Genomic DNA, 12,713 nt, shown 5'->3' with positions numbered 1-12,713 from the left:
AAATTGTCTTCTCTTTACTTGTATTATATCGTATTGTATTTCATTGTATCGTATCGTAGCGTATTATATCTTAACTTTTCTTGCCTCAACTTGTCTCGTCCTGTCTTAACCCGTATTGCATTGTATTGTATCGTACTGATCGTATGGTATGGTATCATATCCCATCGTATATGGTATGGTATCATATCGTATGGTATCGTGTATTAGGTATCGTATCTTATCGTATCGTAAAGTATTGCATCGTAAAGTATTGCATCGTATCGTATCATATTTCATTGTATGATATCGTACCTTAACTTGTCTTGTATCAACTTGACTAGACTTAACTTGTCTTGTCTTAAGTTGTATCCTTATCATCCTATCGTATCTCAACTTGTCTTGTCTTAACTTACCTTATCCTAACTTTCATGACTTGTCTTGTGTCTTGTCTTAACTCATCTTAACTTATCGTATCTTATCTCATGATCATATCCTTGTGAAATCTCTGATCATCATCATGTCCACAAACTTTTAATTGTCCACTATATGTCGCAGCTCCAGTACTGTTCACTGGACAAAACCCATCACCACTTTCAAAGTAAAACACATCTGGAAATTAAAGCAGATGTTTCCCTAAATACAGAACAGAGGTGCAGCTCTGTCTCTCTCTCAGGATTTCACAGTCACAAATCTCTGAGGGAATCATTGTTTATTGAATATCCAGCATGCAGGTAGAGAATTGTATAGAAACCATCCACCTCCACTTTGCCACCATCACTCACCGCCTGATGTCCTGCAGCCTCTCAAACTCGTGGTCGATGTAAGTTCTCAGGTCATCGATCAGCTTCCGTTCAACACTGATCGCCTGCTGGACGTTCAGCAGCGATGTGTACATTTCTCCTGCGGACACAGTCAGGACAACGCAGCCGAACAAAACACGTGTGAGAAGATTCATCTCCACAGCAAAGAGTTAAATGTCCTTCCTCCTGCAGCAGCTCCTCAGTCTGAGCTCCTCTTCCTCCTCCTCCTCCTCCTCCTGCAGGCTTCTCTGTCAGAATCAAACCTGCCTCCAGATCCTCCTCACATGTGAGATCAGCTTTCACCCACAGCCTGAGGAGATGGGTTTTACACCATTACACTCATCACACTGGTTTATTTCCTCCACAACAACAACAGGAGTATTCCAAACTTTTATTTAGGTTGTTTGTGCAAATTAATCTGATTAAATTATTAAATTTGAGCCTGGTTGCCTGCAAACAACTTATTGTATGATATACTAAGATCAACTTGCCACCTTTATTATAGCCGATATATATAATTATATTTATTTTATTTTATTTATTTGTTTTTAGGTGAGGATAAATCACAGCGATAGGTTCATATGGGTCTTAAGTTTGGAGTCACAGCGACATCTGCAGGCAACAGTGCTGAACAACAACCCATCTGTAGCAATAAAGCTCCATAAACTTGAGTAGAGAGATTAATTAATTATTGATGTAATTAGGCTATTATTATGATTATTATGATTACTATATTATTATTAACATTATTCTTATTATTATTGTTGTTGTTGTTGTTGTTGTGATTCCATGTACGATTAAACTACATGTGTGACTGTGACATGCATAAACAACTCAACTTAAACCACCAGTTCACAAGGAATTTACTTTTAATCACTTTTTAATTACTCAATAAAATGTGAGTAATGTACGTAATATATCTGGCCTATGGGCATCTGTTCAATATAGTTTCCCTTCTAATGGACAGTGCAAACAAAACATATTCAAAGTTTAAATTTGTGTATTTCAGGAGAACAGATTGACTTGGAGGGTTACATTTTGTATTTTTATTTATTATCTATAACACAATTCTGACACATCTTTACCAGCATCAAGGGAAACTTGCATTTAGGCTGCTTACATACACATATATAAATATTCAAATGGAAATTTCAACCCACTTATTTGTGCATTGTTCAAACATTTATGGTATTTAAACTTTTATAATATTCGTTATGAAGTCTGAAGCTCAGTCACAGACTTGCTCATAAATCCTGCAGGATCAGCAGTGCATGCTCAATGAGAAACTGAGAGGCTGAAGCACAGCAGCTGCCAGATTGTGTGATAACAACTAAAATTCAATCCCACAACTGTCAAAAACCTGTATTGACTCTGGTGGCGGATCCATAAATGTGTCGATCTTGTGGACACACAAGGTTTAATCAGTGTCTGGTTATTTCTTGTTCAGAGATTGTACATTCTGTTCTCTCTGCGTCACGAATAATCTTTGAATTACATCAGTACAACTTGAAATGTTCATTCCCTTTATGTATATGCAAGAACGGGGTTGCTGCAGATTTCATAAAACTAGGTTTAAGACATTTAACAGACACATAGAAAACAATTTTATACTTTTAAATATGTTTCATGATAACATCGGCACATGTTTGAAAGTATGATGGAAAACCAGTTGGGATATTAGGACTTATAATATTTTAATTCATATCACATGGACTCATATAACACATTTCCACTGATAATAATCATTCAGTGGATCCAGAAATGTTTCATGAAATGGGCAATGAATCAAGCAATACAATTTATTTTAAGCTTCTTCTTACATTTTTCATCATGAGACAATGAGCAACCTAAAGCAGCAGTAGTGACAGTGTTTGCTGCAGATCTGATGCTGCTGACTGACAAAAAACAAAAAGGGATTGATGAGTCTTCTGCAGCACAATCAACTGTTTCATTAAGATACAATGATGTTTCATAAACAAAATGACTGTCTAAGACTTTTTTAATACCCTCTGAGGCCTTTTTGGAGGAAAGAAATTGAAATTTTGTTTTTTAAAGGACTTGTCATAACTTAGCCCATATTTTTTTTAATGAATTTCACACTAAAATGGCAGATACACATGGCATATACATTTACCCAGAAGAACAAGGACTTTGTGTTTTGTCACCATTACTTACAATGGAAGTGCATTAGGAAGCGTCTCTTAAAGGCTTGTGTGTGTGAAAAGTAAGAATATAAACCTGTCTCGTGTCTTTAATCTTATTTAATTCTACGACCAGGGTTTGACTTTCTTTGAGCAGCAGAGGAACGTTTTCCCGATGTAGCCCCTGAGACTCTGGTCTCTGAAGCCGTAGATGAGCGGACTCAGAAAACGTGGCATCAGGATGAAACAGAAGTAATTAAAAAAAGAGATGTCCTCTGGTTGCCAGTTGGTGGGCAGCACTATGAGAGTCTCAGTGATGGGATGGCTGAAGGCCAGCACACACAGCAGCAGCTGGAAGCCGTGCAGCAGCACCGTGTGCATGGCTTTGTTCACGTACACTCGGTCCTGTCTCAGCTTCCTGGTCTCCAGCAGGATTCTCACATATGTAAAGAGGATGATGACTGTGACCACTGCAAAGAAGAGCAAACTGACAGCAGCTTTGAACAACATCTGGATAGGAGAGGGGTTGACAAAAATAGTTACGCAATACACAGGGGTGGAGAGGACATCCACAGAAGGATCACGTTTCCCGATGGAGAAGTCAATGACAGGGAAGATGCAGCTGATGAACCATAGACACAGAATAATGATCCAGATACGGTCTGAGCGCCAGGAGGCCGGGCGTCGCAGGGGGTAGACGATGGAAATGTAACGCTCCAGTGACATGGTGGCCAGGATAAAGGTGGTGTTCTGGAAAGTGGCGGTGGATATGATGAGCAGGGGAACACAGTATACCAGAGTAAATTTCACCCGACCTATGACGAAGAGGAAGAGCAGCACAGAGGTCATGAGCTGGAGGGTGTCGTTGACCAGCATGGAGGCGAACAGGATGTAGCGGGACGTGTCCAGGAACTGCCTGTGGGACGCAAAGATGTGCAGCATGACAGCGATGCAGCACAGGAAGACGCAGAAGAACGGGATGACCACACACACCTTGATGATCAAAGACAGGCTCCTGTGGGAGGTTGCGTTGGTTTGAAGCTCAGTCAGATTCTGCATTTTGCAGCTGTGGAGGCCGGGGAGCACACATGTTAAAGCACTTAAAGCTCCATGTACATATTGAGAAATAAAATGAATACACACATAAAAGCAACAACATAATCTACATGATAACTTACAGAAAACCTCCAGCATTGTAAATACTCCTTTGACTTTAAAGCAGTTTGAACTTTGTCTCAATAAACATCCAATTTTCATAATAACAAAGCACTTCATTCACCTACGAATGTCTTCGTCCGTCAGAAGAGTTCAGATTTCTATTCTTCTCATCATAAGATGTGTCTTCGATGAACGTTCCTGAGACGTTCTCCCTCTAATCTCTGGCCTCGTTCCTATATGTTGTGTCTGATATAGGCCCGATTCCTCAGAGATAAAGTCATTTCATGCTTTCATCATTAAGCATTATGTTTCTCATCATCAACAGATTTCAGTGGGGAGTTGGACTCACGGGCTGAGACGAGATCTGTGGAAAGAAGCTCTGAACATGGAGAGTGTTGTGACATGAAACTTTTCTTAAATCATAGCAACTTAAAATCATAACAAACACGTCACAAGTGATGTTGCACTGAACTTGGTCAGGACCCTCAGAACCCCTTCAGAGCAAAGTCATAAAAACCGGGATTCTTTTAAAAGTATTATTTATTGTTTAAAAATCTCTAAATACATCAGTTATGTCTCCAAACCAAAGTCTTGGCAGAGTGTAATTACTTTTACAGTAAATCAATTTCCAACATCATTTACATTGTTTGCCACTCAAATAATTGATGATCCACACTGTCTACAATAAGCTGTTGATTTACATTATTCTAAGTATGATGTTCACATGAGTTGCTAATAGAATATTCCATTCATATTCCTGTTTGCATGTTACAGAGCAAAGTCTGATTATGACGTCAAGCAGTTGGTAATTGTCGTGTACATGATGTTTCAAGATGCTGTGAAAACTCTAATAAGACGTTCTAATTTCGATTAATACGTATACATGTCCGTCATGTGACTACTCCACATGTCTTAATTTGATTATTGCTTATTCTGGTTATGACCTTATTCAGGTGAGGATCATCAGAGCATGCTGTTGACATGGCAGTGTCTTATTCAGACTTATGTCTTAATTGGGTTGATTTTGGAATATTTCTGTCTATGTTAACTTAAAGGTTCAGTGTGTAGAATTTAGTGACCTCTAGTGGTGAAGTTGCATTTTGCAGCTGAACCCCTCACCTCACCCCTTCCAAACATGAAAGAGAAGCTGTGGCAGCCTTCAGTTGTCATAAAAACTCAAAAGGTGTTTAGTTTGTCCAGTCTGGGCTACTGTAAATAACATGGCGGCTTCCTTAGAGAGGACCTGCTCCTTATTTAAATATAAACTGTTTCAATATAAACGGCTCATTCTAAAGTAAAGAAAACAACAATTTGTACAATTTAGATGAAACACTAGTGAAAACATCACTTGGATTCTTTTTTATATTCACTTTCTGCCAATAGATCCCTTTCACATAAATCTTACACACTGAACCTTTAATATGACCGAGTGCCATCTGTCACTGCAGCAGTGTGGTTCTGTTGTCCAGCTGCAGCAAAGTTGTATGTAAACCAATATGTAGAGGATCAGAATTAAACCAGGATATTAAGAGAACCTGTTTGACCAGCTGCATTATTTCTCCATCCTGTTTGCCCTGTGGGGTGAAAATCATGAACATCGTCGACCTCACATGTACGACAGGTGCATGAACACATTGTGCAACAGGACATATTTTCTTATGAAAATAAACAGATAGCTTCAGCACAGAATTGAAAAACGTGGACAAATTTTGTTTAAGTTAAAGTATTTTTAATTAATCTATCTAACTATTTATTTCCTGCTGATGTGGTGCTGTCACTCAACTGAGCCGTTTCCAGCTGTCACGGGGGCGGCTCTCGTATCGATCGCTGGCACTGAGAGGATTCTGCTGAGAGGACACTTCCATGTGAGCTGGACCAGACTCATTCAGTGCAGTTTGTGAACTGTTGAGCAAAGTGTTTTTGGCAGCAGTGCTTCTTACTTCAGCTCACAGTGCTGACGTCAATGCAGGCGACGCTTTGTGAGCTGTAGATGTCACTACAGTCAGTGAAGCTGAGTCTCTCTCTCAGTGAGTCCATTACTGCAGGATCCAGAGTTGCTGGGTCTCACTGACGCCTGTGAAAGCATTAAGTGTTGTTACTATCACTGCAGAATTTTACCTGTAAAATTACACTTATCCCATATTCCTAAAAATGCAACATTTCTAATACTAGAAATATTCCCAGTCCAATATTACTAGGTCAATATTTCCATGACTGTTAACTTACTCCTCCAATGTTCCTGTTTGCATGCAGCCGTTACCTGATTAATTTTAAACTGTGTTCTTACTGGATTTCGTGTTCAGTGCACAGAGGTCAGGCCATGTGATGCAAACTGCCCTAAAACCTGAGAACTGTTTGAGACACATGTTCCGAATGCACTGTAAACATGAAGGTTGCTCCTGAAACACTGATGGTATCATCATCTCACGTGTTTTAATAAGAAAATTCTTATTTCAGAAGATGTTGTTGGCATGACCCCTATTACATTGTCACATTAATTAGGAATAAAATATATAAGACATATATATAATGGTGAAAAGACACATGTGTGGCACACGGCAGAAAGATGGTTTATCTCAGGGTTCAAGGATGTTTGACTGTGGTTGTGCATACATGAGGGAGGGTAAATATTATTGACAGTTGTTGTAAAGATCAGTACTGTGCATTTCAGCACTGTATTTTTGTAATTGTTTAAATGGTTTCTTACTATCCTGGAATTATACTTATTGTACTATTACTACAAGTAAATACCACTAGATTTGAAATCGAAGAAAATGCTCAAAATCTGCAAATTGCAGAGTAAAAACTCAAATTTTGTTTATTACATTTTTTGGACTAATATATATGATACTGATCTGACACAAACCTGGTGCAACTTTTTTAACAGTGTTTCAGTGTCAGGCTCTTGAACCACATCACTCATGTCAGTCATCACAGCACAAATAACCTACAGATATATTAACAGTGTAGTTATTCAAAAAGATGATGAACCACATGAAAAGTGTTTTCCGACACGCTCTCCACTGGAGTGAGCTGCTGCAGTGCGCGACATCTCCAGAGCACAATTAGAGGACAAGTCTCATATCCCCTGTTTAGTAATTAACAGACTGGCTGATTATTAACGTAAAGCTCCTGAGTCTAATTGCGCAACCTGAAGTTTTCACAAACTTTCTGCCTCTGAACCCCAGAGGATGTCAATTCAGCAGATAAGTTATTTGCAGGCAATTAGACAGAATCAATGCTCTGACTAATCTGTTGGCATCAAGAGCTTTAGTGAAATATTAAATGGCCTATTTAAGTGTGGAGTACAATAAAACTATTTTCAGTGAAATAAACTAAAAAGCTATTAGAAGATGGGATTAATAAAGGATGCAACAAAGAAAACCCCAAGAAAATGTGGTCTCATTATGTTACTGTTGGGGATCGGGGCCAGACAAAGGAAGGATGAGGCCTACATGGGCCTTTAACAGCCTGCCTCGAGTTGTTTCCTGCTGTGAGGCCGAAAAATACCCAGAATGCTTTTGGGGCATCCATGTTTTTTTGACCGCCGCCCGAGTTTAAACTCAGGCCTTCCATTGGCTGAGAGCCAACAGACCCCACGGCCCCCCCTGGAGGGAGGCCGGACATTTCTCAGGTAATAAATACAGAGAACCCCTCAATTCATTGCTTTTTCCCGTGCGCTGAAGATAGGACCAGAACCTCTCCCGGTTCCTCCAGATGATCCAGACACTTAAAGGGAGCAACCAATCCAAATGTTTGTATTTTTACCTTAAAGAGGACATAGCATGCCCATTTTACCACAAGTTGATATGGTTCCTTGGGGTCTTAATGAAATGTCTGTAACATACTTTGGTCAAAATACCACAAGGATCATTTAAAACAGCACCCTTTTTACCCTGTATAAAACAGCCCTCCACAGAGTGACCTGTTTTGAGTGCCTGTTCCTTTAAATGCTAGTGAGCCAGCTCCCCTCTCCCCCCTCTCCCCTCATGATTTTAAACGATATAAATTACATATTTTATATGATATAAATTATCAAATATGCATCCCTTACTTTGTATTCCCCTTCTGTTGTCCTGGAGTTTTAATTTTCCCAATCACATAATTAAATGTCCCCCTCTGCCCATCCACTACAAGCAGATAGACAGAGAGAGAAAGAGAGGGGGGGGGGGGGGGGGCTATGAAGACCATCATTTACCCCCAAACCCCGACATTCAACGGGTACAACAACAAGCGGAGAAAGCAGAATCGCGGGCTGACCAGCGCGGAGAAATGCACGTCCCGTGTGAACAGCCAGGCGGCTGCGCACTTGAGAATGGCGCTGCGCTGCCTCGCAGCCTCGCTGCGTCCGGTGTAAACCCGACGTAACGAGTGGGGGGGCTCTGTGTGTTTGTGCCAGTGTTACAGTAGTGCTGAACACTGCGGAAGTCTTCCACGCTGCTGACTGTGTGGCGTTTACACAAATTCCAGCTCACGCATGGGAGAGCGAGCGGTCGCGCCCGAGCAACTGCTGCAGCCTCCCAGTCCCAAGGATCCAGACAAATGCCACATGTGAGTGAATTGCGGGCTGACCAGCGAGGAGAAATGCGCGTCCCGTGTGATATACAGCAGTTGTTCTTGACTGAGCACGGGGCAGCCGGCGTGCAGGGTGTCGACGTCTCCCTCACCATTTCTGTGGAGGTTCCACCAGAAGATCCTATCGTATCTCAACTTGTCTTGTCTTAACTTACCTTATCCTAACTTTCATGACTTGTCTTGTGTCGTGTCTTAACTCATCTTATCGTATCTTATCTCATGATCATATCCTTGTGAAATCTCTGATCATCATCATGTCCACAAACTTTTAATTGTCCACTATATGTTGCAGCTCCAGTTAGGGCTGGGTATCGCCTACAACCTCACGATACGATACGTATCACGATACGGAGGCCACGATACGACACGTATCACAATACACATTGCTTTTGAATAATGACCATGTCCTGCACAGAATTTACTACAACAGTTGTTTTTTTATTATTCCATATAACAACAAAGGCAAAGCCTTAAGGATTGCACAACTTAAAACACTTAAAATTCTGGCCAACAAAGATCTCCAATGTTAAATAAAATAATTCTCCTTCAACTCAGAGTTATTAATAAATGCAAATAAAATATTCCTTAACTTTTAAACTTAAAATAGCCATAATACTCTGGTTTCACTTGACTTTAAGTGCACTTCCATTTGCTATAAGAATGTCCACAGCAAATCAGTTCTTTTATAAAGACAAAATTATAATAAAGAAATAAATAAAATCTTTTTTAACAAACTTAAAATTGGCCTTGTACTGGCAGCTAAGGCTTAACATGTTTTCAGATTTTTGTGCAGAAACACCAGTTGATCCACATGCTCAGGTTTCAGAGCACTCCTCTGAGCTGTAACTATGTCTCCAGCGGTGGAGAACACCCTCTCTGCGGCAACACTTGTACCTGGGATGCAGAGGGTATTCCTAGCTAAGTTAGATAGTAAGGGGAAAGCAACCTGGTGCTCCCTCCACCAACTGAGTGGATCCCCAGTAAGAGCCAATGGCTCTGCCTCTTTGTATTTCTTGATTTCATCAAGTGCCTGATCATGTAGTGACATAGGTGAGTCTTTTGGGAAGAGAAAATGTCTCTCCAAATAAATCTGCTAGAGCACAGGTAGAGTCCTTTCTTCTCTTGCAGGGTGGGGAAGAACAAGTTTTTGCCTTTTCTTGTTCTGGTACATAGTTCTGGTTCTTCTGAAATCAGAACATAAAAATGTACTCATAACATAGACTGTATATAAAGCTTATAACCAAGACCACATAGCATTCATAAATACAAAAGATGAGTCACAGTTGTATAGTTATATCATTACATTATACTGCACAACCTGCTGTACCAAAGTCAAGTGAAAAGGTCGTTTTGTTTTTCGGGCAAAAAAACACTTTGTAAACTAAGGTTAATTAACCCCCACCTGAGAAATCCGCGCTGCCTCTGCTGCCACGGTGGTATACGTGTCCTGTCTTTGGTCTTCTTCCAAGAAGGGCAACGCTTTAAAGCGTGGATCTAGTGCTGAGGCGATGCACAGAAAGGATCTGTCGCTCACGTATCTCTTCCCAAGATCCCCGGATACGGTGTTTTTAATGTCCCTCGTAACGGCCGAGTCTGTTGCTTGGACATGAGCGCCGTTGCACAGCTGGGCATGCAGCGGTGCTATAACAGACAGCGTAGGGGTCTTTTCTTCTGACATAACGAGTGTTGCAACTTTTAGCGGCTTCAGGGCTTTAGCCACATCTTCAGCACAGGCCAGGTCCGCTTCAGTTAAGGTCCACAACTCCTTGGCATTCTTCCGCACCTCAGTGGAGAGTAATGCTGCGCAAATTGCGGGCTGCTGCTCTAAGAAGCGCTCCAACATATCACAGGCGCTGTTCCATCTCGTAGCTACATCTGTCATGAGCTTGTGTTCGGGGAGATTAAGTAGCTTCTGCTTTTCATTCAGGACATGGCTTGCAATTGTGCTTTTCCTAAAAAAAGCCACGATGCTGCGAATTCTTCCCAGTAGACGGGAAACAGTGGGCGTCTTGAGTGCCCGTTGAGCGGCCAAATTCAGACTGTGCGCAAAGCATTTCACGTGCACTAACTTCGCCAATTGTGGGCGATTGTCATATTAGAGGCATTATCTGTCACCAACACAGGATCCTTGTCAACAAGCCCCCATTCATTAACCACGTCCCCTAGCAAATCTGCAATATTTGACCCGGTGTGGCTTTCAAACATAGCTCTGGTCTGCAGGACGTGTGAGACCATTTCCCAGTCTGGAGAAATATGGTGGCATGTGAGAGTTACATATGACTGGGTTGCTCTCGACGTCCAGGCATCACATGTAATGGCAACTCTGTTTGCAGAAAAGATCGCTTCAGTGACTTGTTGCTTCACGTCTGCGTACAACTGGGGAACTGCAGTCTCTGTAACGAACCGACGAGTGGGGATTGTGTAGCGTGGCTCACACTCATTAAGCAGTTGCCTGAAGCCTTCGTTATCAACAACACTGTACGGGCGCAAGTCTTTACATATAAAGCATAAAAGTGCATTTGTGATCTTCTTAGCCCGTTGGGATGTTGAGGGAAATTTTGAGTTGAAAGCCTCATTCAGGGTTGGTTGAGACGACACACGCTGTGTAGTACCTGTTGCTAGCGGCTGATCAGCGTGGTGTCTTGTCATGTGAAGACGGAGGTTGGTCATGTTGCTGCAGTATTTTACTTTGTTTCTGCAGATGTAGCCAGATGCGCGCTCCCTCCCTGCCGCTGCGGGGCGCTCTACCTGTTCTAATGGCGCACCAGTCATTAGGCGACGTCGGGCGTCCCGTATTTAAGGAGGCGGCCGTGTTTGGCTCGCACTCCTTCCGTTTCCGCTCCTCTCCGGTGGGTCGTGGATAGCGCGGAAGAGCTACCTCTGTAGCCGCGGCGTGGTTGTGCAACAGCCAGCGCCTCCTCTAATTTTCCCCCCTCGTACGCAGCGTGACTGACTGCTGGCGGGGGATCGCTCCGCCGGGGGACCTTCGGGGTGCAGTTGCGGGTCTGCTTTGTAAGTAACGTTGTCTGCCGTTTCTTGCTTCTCTTACCCAAGCTGACTGTTTATGTCATGCAACAGCTGGACTCATCTACGGCTGGGGGAGACTCCCACCCTCCGGGTTGCTGTGACGGTGCCTTGGCTTGCAGGGTGGTGCGTATGGCCCCATCATTCACCCAATTCAGTTGTTGTCATATTAATTATTAAATTTGTTTATTTCGCCCTCCTAGAGGCCCTGCTCCTTCGTCGGCCGTCATTGGCCACCACGTCTCAGACGGACCTGCTGTTTTGGCTTTACCGGAAATTGCACTATCCTAACTCACACTTTTAATGAACTGTGGCAGCTGATAGGAGCACGGCTCCACAGTTGGAGACTGCCCGGGCTCAGGACCAATTCTGTGTGTTCTTGGAGTATTGTCTCGTGCACTGAGTCTCTCCACGCTACACCTTCACGGCGCGTGGAGTGATCACCACAAAGGGACGCCTAGTTTTTTAGCAACCTTTTAAATACTGTTTATATTGGTTGGTGTTTTGTTGTTCTGTTTTGTTGTTTCCACGCGGACATGTTTTAATTATTCTTTTATTGTTGGTCAGGTGCTGTGGGCCTGAGGCGGCGACCCAATTCCTGGTGGCGGGGTTTTCTTCACAACCCGTTTTGTTGGTTTGCTGTGTCACGGGTGGCGAGTTTATTAATCCTTCCCCTTTTTCTTTGGTTGTCGTCGCCGCGGTAAGTCCCAGCCCTGTCCCTGTGTTGCTCATGTCAAGCGTTGTATTGCCTGTTAATTGGTGTTCTGTTTGTTTTCATTTTGTTTGTTGATTTATGCATTTATTTGGTTATATTAAAGTTCTTTGTTTATTAGTTAAACACGTCTCTTGCAGGTCTCTTGCCCCGTGTAAACGAACCTGTGCTGCTGCACTTACAATAGTTGAGTTATTTCCTGGAGGTGAAATTCCCCAGGTGGCGTTGTGGCAACCTATCACTATCCCCGCTTCCCCACCTCGCTACACATAGCTTGCATATTGCATGACTCATGTCCAATTCCCGACTTCCTGGTGTCTGCAA

General features: G+C 42.3%; 2 protein-coding genes across 4 annotated transcripts in view; both read right to left on the bottom strand.

Annotated features, from left to right (window-relative positions):
- The window catches only part of p4ha3 (prolyl 4-hydroxylase, alpha polypeptide III), a 34,251-nt gene that overhangs the window by 11,397 nt on the left and 10,141 nt on the right, over positions 1 to 12,713 (bottom strand). For 2 of the 3 annotated variants that reach the window (XR_004615834.1, XM_034604208.1), the window contains exon 1: positions 762 to 992. The exons of the other annotated variant lie outside the window; for it this stretch is intronic. Coding sequence is in view for 1 of the 2 variants with exons in the window: in XM_034604208.1 (XP_034460099.1) it covers positions 762 to 934 (173 nt within the window). In the remaining variant the exon portion in view is untranslated. Of the gene's footprint in view, positions 1 to 761; positions 993 to 12,713 lie in introns of those variants that run through there. 3 annotated transcript variants of the gene reach the window in all.
- LOC117773036 (odorant receptor 131-2-like) lies at positions 3,047 to 5,959 on the bottom strand. Its single transcript, XM_034604731.1, has 2 exons — positions 5,862 to 5,959; positions 3,047 to 3,986 (listed from the first exon to the last, which is right to left on the bottom strand). The coding sequence occupies exon 2, from the start codon at positions 3,977 to 3,979 to the stop codon at positions 3,047 to 3,049; it is 933 nt and encodes a 310-aa protein (XP_034460622.1). The 5' UTR covers positions 3,980 to 3,986; positions 5,862 to 5,959.

This window comes from Hippoglossus hippoglossus, chromosome 13 (genome assembly GCF_009819705.1).
Source record: "Hippoglossus hippoglossus isolate fHipHip1 chromosome 13, fHipHip1.pri, whole genome shotgun sequence".
NCBI lineage: Eukaryota > Metazoa > Chordata > Actinopteri > Pleuronectiformes > Pleuronectidae > Hippoglossus > Hippoglossus hippoglossus.
Note: the sequence above shows the minus strand (reverse complement) of the source record. Positions and strands in the feature narration are given on the sequence as shown.

Excerpts from the sequence above, each read along its gene's own strand:
- LOC117773036 (XM_034604731.1), bottom strand. The coding sequence starts at position 3,979 with ATGCAGAATCTGACTGAGCTTCAAACCAACGCAACCTCCCACAGGAGC.